Source organism: Anas acuta, chromosome 16 (genome assembly GCF_963932015.1).
Source record: "Anas acuta chromosome 16, bAnaAcu1.1, whole genome shotgun sequence".
Lineage (NCBI taxonomy): Eukaryota > Metazoa > Chordata > Aves > Anseriformes > Anatidae > Anas > Anas acuta.
This window is the reverse complement of record NC_088994.1, coordinates 4,164,928-4,172,650: the sequence shown is the minus strand read 5'-3', so window position 1 is coordinate 4,172,650 and position 7,723 is coordinate 4,164,928. Positions and strand designations below refer to the sequence as shown.

Genomic DNA, 7,723 nt, shown 5'->3' with positions numbered 1-7,723 from the left:
GCTCATGACAGGGGCACACGGCTGTCAGGAGACACCACTAACGGGGCCACACGGCTGACGGGAGGCCACCAAGCCGCCTGCGGGCGACCGCACTCTGCCCACGCCGGCCCCGGGGCTGCGGGCGGGGGCTGAGGGGCGGTGCGGGGCGGTCCCCGCCGCCGTCCCCGTCCCCGTCCCCGTTGCCGGTCCCCGCCCCCGGCTCCGCGCCGCTTTGAAGCGGGCTCGGCGGCGCCCTCCCGCTCAGAGCCGGCGGCGCCCGCCATGGTGCAGCCCGAGGAGCAGGCCCGGCTCTACCCGCCGCGGCCCGAGCTGCTGCCGGCGGCTCACGTCCCCTCGCTGCCCCACTACGAGCGCCTCTACCAGCGCTCCGTGGAGGAGCCGCAGGGTGAGGGGACGGGGACGGGACCCGGGGGCTGCGGCCTCGGTGAGGGGGGAGCGGGAGGGGGCGGCCGCGCTGCGGTCCGGTTGTTTTTAACATCGGGCTCTGGCGTTGCAGAGTTCTGGGGCGACATCGCCAAGGAGTTCTACTGGAAGCGCCAGCACCCGGGGCCCTTCCTCAAGTACAACTTCGATGTGACCAAGGGGAAGATCTTCATCGAGTGGATGAAGGGGGCGACGACCAACATCTGCTACAACCTCCTGGATAGGAATGTCGGCGAGAAGAAGCTCGGCAACAAGGTCGCTTTTTACTGGTAAATACCCGTTTTTATTGTGATGTGGGATGTGTGTGAGCATAATGCAGGAGCGTGCAACCGGTGTGGATTGCTGTCGAGGTGAATTAAAACATGATAAAACCTGAGAGGCTTTAATCTTGGCACAGGTACAGCAGGTGTTTGCTTGCTGGTGTGGCCGAGCTGTGCTGCCCAGCACGGGGTGGTGCCGGGGGGTCCTGGCTGTCCCGGGCTGCCCCTGCTGCGAGCCACCGGGTGTGCTCCTGGCAGGTGCCACAACGCCCCTGGGGAGTGGGAAGAAACAGGGGTGGAAGAAACAGGGTGAGGAACAGCCAACATCCACGGTCAGAAAGCAAATTAAGCCTGTTGCTGTGTTCTGTGGGTCTGGCAGGCTTCCATTCTGGTGGCAGAAAGGCACTTTCCCAAACCTTCTGTATCGACTCCTTGCACTCGAGCACATGTGATGTTGTGATGCTGTCCGAAAGGCTGGCTTTTCAGACCTTACCTTTGGGAAGAACAGCTAACTTCCAGGCTTATCTGAACGTGCTTGTATTTTTTTCTACCCCCTGGAGTAGTTCATGGTTTAAAAAGCTCTGTGGAGCTGAATTTTTCATATTGATACCAAACAAGCTTCTCTAGTGATACGTGAAATCTAGAACCACTGCTCCACTGCAGGAGGAGCTCAGCTGGCATCACAGCTGTGTCCCCAGGTTGAGAGCAGTGCCTTGCCCACCCCTGTTTGGCTGCTCCCTCCAATTAGTGTGTGTTTACTCTGCATCTGTGTTTCCCCGACTGCATGGGGCAATGCAGAATCAAAATGAAGCATATACAGCTTGTTAGGATGCAGTAATTTGGGTTAATCTGAGTCCCTTCAGAGGGGCTGCTGTGGAAGTCTTACCCTCGCTAAAGCAAAAAGCACCAGGTGCTGTGATGGTGATCAGCGGGCCTTCTCGAAGTAATTGGGTGCAGCTGAAGAGTCGTCCCCACCATGTGTGGCTGTTACCTTCAGGTGGTTTGTGGCTACTCTACTGCAAAGAGAAACACGCTCATAAAGTGTTGTTGTGGCTGCATTTGTAAAACTGGGTTTGTGAAAGCTGTTCCTATCCATCCAACCGCTGCTTCAGCGAAAGAAAATTGCACTTACTGCCCAGCAAATAATCCTAGTGATGACAGTACACAGGTGAAATGGTGGGAAGTATTTACTTCCCTGCTAGTCAAACACATGTGCCAGCTCACTCAGCTGTAAAAATGACTTCTACTTCTGAATGAAAACGCCTTTGTAAACTCATTCTGGTAAAGGTGTGGCAGCAAACAGCACCATTTGGCAGGCTCCTGAGCAGCCAGAGCATCCTTCTTCTTGCACGTAAATCTCCTTGTGGCAGTTCGGCAGCAGCCTACAGCTCTAATTTTGTCTTAGCGAAGGCTTTTCTTGTTAGCTTTCCTGGCAGCCTTAGCAGGGTGTTTGGTGCTGAGCAATACTTGCAGTGCCACTGGTGGGTGTCAGTTGTGGTGTTTACAATGCTAAAATGAGTCTGTCTTCATCCGCAGCAGGCAGTTTTCCATGACAATTTTGGGATAGACTCTGGGGTCTGTCACGAATGACTGATTCTGAGGCTGGTGCTGGGGTGTCTGGGGCTGTCAGCTGTGGAGGTAATAGTGCAAGGGGTGGAGGAGGCACACTGAACACTGTGTGCAGCGCTGACCTGCAGGCTTGTGGTGCAAGGAGCAGGGCTAAGGGTTGGTAACTGTAAAATCACTCTCCTGGGAACATGCACATGGCTCTCTGGACACACGCTTTCATCTTCAGTAACAAAATATACTTGTTGTCATCTTGTCCTTCCACATTTTGCCTTTTAAAAACTCTGTTGAATGAGCCTGGCTTTCTAAAAACACTTGAGACTTGTCAGACTGGTTGAAAGGTCAGAAGAGGAATGAGTGCCTCTGCAAGCCAAAGAGGTTTCCTAGGACAAAGTTGGGTTTTTGAAGTGCCTTGGCCACCTCCTTGCTTCTAAGGATGTCTGTAGAGCTGGGTAGGAGAAGGGGCTGAGACGACCCTGAGGTATCCCTGAGTGCCCCAGCTGTATGAGAGCTTTGAAAAGATGCGAGGCCGTGGTCTTTGCTTTCAGAGAGAAAGCAGGAGAATGAATGGCATTTCCAGGCATGGCTGAGTGTGTCTGAGGAGAAATGTGTCCTGACAGAAGTTAGAGCAGCTCGCTGTGGCCGTGCTAAGTTTGGCACGGGCTGGAAGGAGCTGGCAGCTCATCCCCATGGGCTCTCACCAAGCCGCTTTGAAGGTTCCTGTACCCCTGCCAGTCCCAGAGGGCACAGCTCAGCCCTGCTTGGAGGATCTAAGCCCAGGGATGTGCGTTGGCCACCAGGCTCTTGGAGCAGTGCTGTCATCAGGTTCACTGGCGAGCTGTGTGGCTCAGGCATGGGGCTGCTCTGTTGGCACAGAGGACGGTCCATGAGATTGCTTCGTGCTCTGGGACTTGTACGTAGGTGTCTCTGCTGTGGTATCACCCCTGGGTGCAGTTAGAGCTGCTGAGTTAAAATGACCCCCCTGAGCTGTAGGAGATGGTGTTTCTCTGCCCACTTCACTGCGCTATCTCCTGCTGCTTGCGATCGTTACCAGTATTTCTGCCCATGCTGCTTTTGATTCCTCTTTCTGCTTGGTATTGCTGACGTGGTCTAAAAAGGAACCGGAGAGCCAGGAAAAGTTTCTGCTAAAGTGTTGGCCTGAGAAGTGACATCTCCTTCATCACTGTGGGGGAAGTCTGAAGGCAATAACACTGCAGGTACTCAGGTACCTACCTGCCCTGGCACTCGGGGGCACTGCACGGCCAGCTGGGGCAGGGCATCTGCACGGGGCTTGGGGCAGTGCACGGACAAACCCTCACGTCTGTGAAACGCCTGTTAATGATCTAGAGTAAATGTCTGCCTGGTGAGGCTGTGGAGGTAAAAATATAACCAGGTGGGAATTCAAGAAGCCAAGCACCCATTAGGGAGCTCTGCCACAGTCCTGCTAATTAGGCTCTGGGGCGCAGAGGTACGTAGGGGAAGCACGCTGCCTGTGTGAGCTGGGCACAGCTGAAGCACCCACTTCTGAGCTCTGTTTCCCAAAGCAGGCAGCCCAGCTGCAGCCCTGGTGGGACAAGGGGGCAGGAGATGGAGCTCAGCGTGCTGCTTTTTGTTTCCCTGTTGCCTTGGTGCATGGGTTTAGCAGGGTGCTGGCTTCTGCCAGCTTTGGAAGAATGAAAGTTTTTTTCCTTCGTTGTGTTTCTGTATGGAGTAATGCATTTAGAAAGGAGAAGCAAAGGGTAGCGAAGGCGGCCAGAGCTCGCTGCAGCTTTATTTAAAGGAGAGAATAACTGCTAATTGATTCCAATCTGGGTCTTGAGCAAACATAACATGCAAGGATAAAATGAAGCTGTTTTTCTAAATGTAGAAAAGGATTCGGGGGGATTGTAGTCATAAGACTTCTTCCAATAAATCTTTCTGTAAGAAATAAACGTAGAGAATGGTTTTAAGTAAAATGAAATCAACTGGAAAGCAAAACACTACTCCCTGGTTATTTTATTTTTTTTTAGGAAACTGGAAATAGTTTTGTGGTTTTTTTTTGGCAGCAGCCTTCCCGAGAGGACACAGGTTGTCCTCTGTAGCTCAGTGCTCAGCCGAAGCTGAATGCTGTGCGGTGTGAGCGTGCTGCTGGGGCCCGGTGGGACGATGTCGCCCCTGCTGTGCCCTTGGTCTGGTGGCTGTTAGCAGAGGGGCAGCCCACAGCTCATGGGGTGCTTGATTCTGGGGTGAGCTATCTCTAAGCCAAAAATGAAGCTGTACTTAAGTTGCATTTCTGCACAGATCTGGATCTCTTTTGCTTGCAGGAATGAGCTTGCCTTTAAACTGCTGAGTTTAAGGCAATGAGTGCTTTGCCTCCAGAACCCGGTGTGGGTTTTTGTTTTTCTTTTCTTCCTTCAGATAACTCCACAGGTGTCAGTGTTCCAATACTGCCATGTACATGGTTGCAGTGACTGAGGATGGTGGCTGTTAACACCAAGGGGTTCAGAGGTGCTTAATCATAGCCAGCTTCTACACCATGCTCTCAGCTCTCTACTCCCACTGGCCTCAGGACATCCGAAAGTCTGTGCCAAACTGACTCTTCTTTGGTAACTTCCTGGATGATTTGTCATACTTGAGTGACACAGGCTCTTTCAACACTCTTCTGGTAGTGAAAGCACATCCTTGAATCACATAGTTTGTTTGAAGGGGGAAAATTTATATATATATATAATCAAATCAGCCCTGGGAAAGCTGTGTTTACTGCCACACACCTCCAGGCGTGTGCCTGCATGCTGCTGAGAGCAGTCAAAGGGTGGCTGCCACCAAACGGCTGCACCCAGTGCTGCTGTCCCCCTGCTGCTGCACAGGGATCCAGGCAGGTGATGCAGCAGCATGGGCTGTTTTGGGGACGTTTCTGTGTGTTTGGGGTGTTACCCAGGCTCTGCACAGCTCCCTCCTGCTGGAGGGGATGCTTGCTGGGGAAGGGGTGACCAGGTAATAACACGCACCGAGTGTACTCCTGCTCTGTGAAGCACACATCTGTGTGCTCCAAGGGCAGCGACAGCCCAGGCTTTCCACCCCAGCAAGCAGAGCTGCCTGCTGGCGGGCCCCGTGGCATCTTTGGGCATGGCAGGGGTGTTACAAAATTCTGCAGCAGCTGCACCGGAGCCCTTGGGATCAAGGGTCCTCGTCCTTCCACCAGGACACCTCTGCTCTGCGGGGTGGGGGCTGTGGGGAGCGGCAGCAGGAGCCTGGTGTTAAAGGAAGGAGGTCAGATGCCTCCAGGTGTCGAGGAGGGGGTGGGTTTTCCTGATTTCTTTGGGATCCTTCCTGTCCTGGTGCAAGTACAGGCACAGGGTGTGGTTTGTGCCGTGGCTGCTGTGCTGAGAGATGCTGAGAGATGGAGGTGCCTTGGGGCAGCCTCCTGAGACCTGCACAAGGGGTTGACCCAAGGGGATGACAAACACTGGTTGGGGTGTGGGGCTTGTTTCTGGGGGCTGTGTGTGTTTGTGCTGAGCTCTGGCACTGGCCAGCTTGCTGCTCTCATACCCTGAGGTGGCTGTGTCCTGAGTGGTTCTGTTGATGGCTCACGCTTACTGTGTTGTGTCCTACATCCTCTTTGTTTCTGGTGAAGTCTGAGGAAGTTTCCTCCTAAGAGAGCTTGCCAAAGGATGAGCTGAGTGTGTGAGAACAGCAAAATGCTTTCCTCGGGCTGCTGCTGTCCCTTCCAGCCCCAGGAGTGATGCTCAGGCTGTGCCCCCCTGGGTGCCGTGGGTCAGTGCTGGAGCCCCGCGCTCCCAGCCTGCAGGCACAGCAGGGCTGCTCCCTTCTGAGGGCAGGCTTGTCAAGCTTTGCTTCCTTGTCCCCACCAGGTGCATGTGCCAGATGGCTGAGAGGTGCTGGGAAGGATGCTTTGTACATTTCTGAGATCCCAAGCCCCCTTCTCCTTCTGCAGAGCCGTGTCCCCCTCGGGATGTGCACTGGGATGTGCTCTCAGCCCGTGCTGCTCCTGCTGGGAGGTCTCCAGCTGCTGGCAGCGGTGTGGGGGCACAGCAATGCCCAAGGACTTCTCGGGCTGCAGCAGCAGCTGGCGAGGCCCAGGCTGGCAGAATGGGGCTTTTTCTCCCCTTTTAACAAAAGGGAGCCTGTGCGCAGCACGGGTGTGATTGTTCTGGGGCTGAGCTGCAAGGAGTGGGGCTGTAGGAGCAACATCTCCTGCTTGGGAGCTGAGCAGGGCAGCTGGCTTTTGGGCTGTCCGAGCTGCTGTAGCTGCTGCTGGCAGGGCTGCAGTCCGTGTCCGTACCAAGGTGAAGGAATAGCCAGGAAGCATTTGACAGAGAAACGAGCTGGGTGTCAGGGAGTGCCCAGGATTAGGGGGCTGCAGGAACCTGCCTGGAGCTGCAGGGCTGCTGCCGGGGCTCTGCCCGGTGCTGGGGAGCAGCGGGGTGAGCTGCCCTGTGTCCCCCGGGGTCGGGGTGAGCTCCCTGTGCTGCTGTGAGGACAGGGGCTGCGTGCTGCCCTGCTGGGGCTCGCTGCAGTGGTGGTGAGTGTGTGGACAGAGCCGTCAGGCAGCCTTCGTGAGGTTTCCTGCGAGATATTAATCAAGAGGCTCATTTAGCCACGGGTAGAAGGAGGGCTGCCTAATCAAGCTGATTTAACCGTGCTCTTTGCTTCCTCTCCCAGGATCACAGCAGGTTCCCCACTTACTGCTCTCCACTCTGGCCAGGCTCACGTCCCCCCAGCACCTCCTGCTGCTGAGATGAAGGCCGGGGCCTGGCTCTGCCTGGTTGGTGCTGGGGCTTCCCCTAATGGGGTCCTGCCCAAGGGGCTGTGAGCATCCCGCTGCTCACAGTGCTGCAGCGAGACCTGCGGCTGCTTCTGTCCTGCTAGCTGGTATCTTGCTCTCGTGCTCATCTTTGCACTGGCAGGGTCTGGCTGTAGCTCAGCACAAGGCGCTCAGTAATTCTGGAGCTGTTCCTTGTACCTCTGCCCTAACGCTGCTCGCACCCTTCCCAAAGCCACCTCTCTGCACGCTTCTGGGTGTGTGGTTGCCCAATAACTACCCGGGGAAGGACAGGAGCTCCTGGATTTTCTCACAGCCTGTGCAGCACACATCTTGCAGCTCTGGCAGATGCTGTGGGCACCTGGGTGTTTCCAGAATAGTTTGCTCCCCTCTGGGGGGACGCTGCGGTTACGCAAGGGCTGCTGTGAGTATTGGCAGGGGCTGAAGCTGCAGGTGGAGAAATGGAGTTCACGGACAGAGGATGCTGACCTCCCGTACAGACTGAGGGCATGCTCCTTTGTAGGGAAGATCAGAGCCTTCAGTTTGCTCACTGGACTGGAAAACCTGATTATTTTGGCTGCCGGTTTGTGTGTTCTCCTCCAGCACCGCCGTGTGAAAGGCAGAGACGCAGGCAAGGAACGAGGCTGGAAGCAGGTGAAGCTTGCTCAGAGTGGGGGCACTGAGAGCAGGCAGAGTGCTCAGGCTTTGCAAG

At 55.3% G+C, this 7,723-nt stretch overlaps 1 protein-coding gene across 2 annotated transcripts in view; it reads left to right on the top strand.

Moving 5' to 3' along the window:
- The first annotated feature begins 200 nt into the window (after nucleotides 1-200).
- Nucleotides 201-7,723, top strand: part of ACSS2 (acyl-CoA synthetase short chain family member 2) — a 31,140-nt gene continuing 23,617 nt past the window's right edge. Inside the window, exons 1-2 of one of the 2 annotated variants that reach the window (XM_068700083.1) lie at nucleotides 201-385; nucleotides 497-692. In XM_068700083.1, coding sequence (XP_068556184.1) covers nucleotides 262-385; nucleotides 497-692 — 320 coding nt within the window. In that variant the 5' untranslated portion in view covers nucleotides 201-261. The remainder of the gene's footprint in view (nucleotides 386-496; nucleotides 693-7,723) is intronic. The other variant, XM_068700084.1, reaches the window with a different exon arrangement.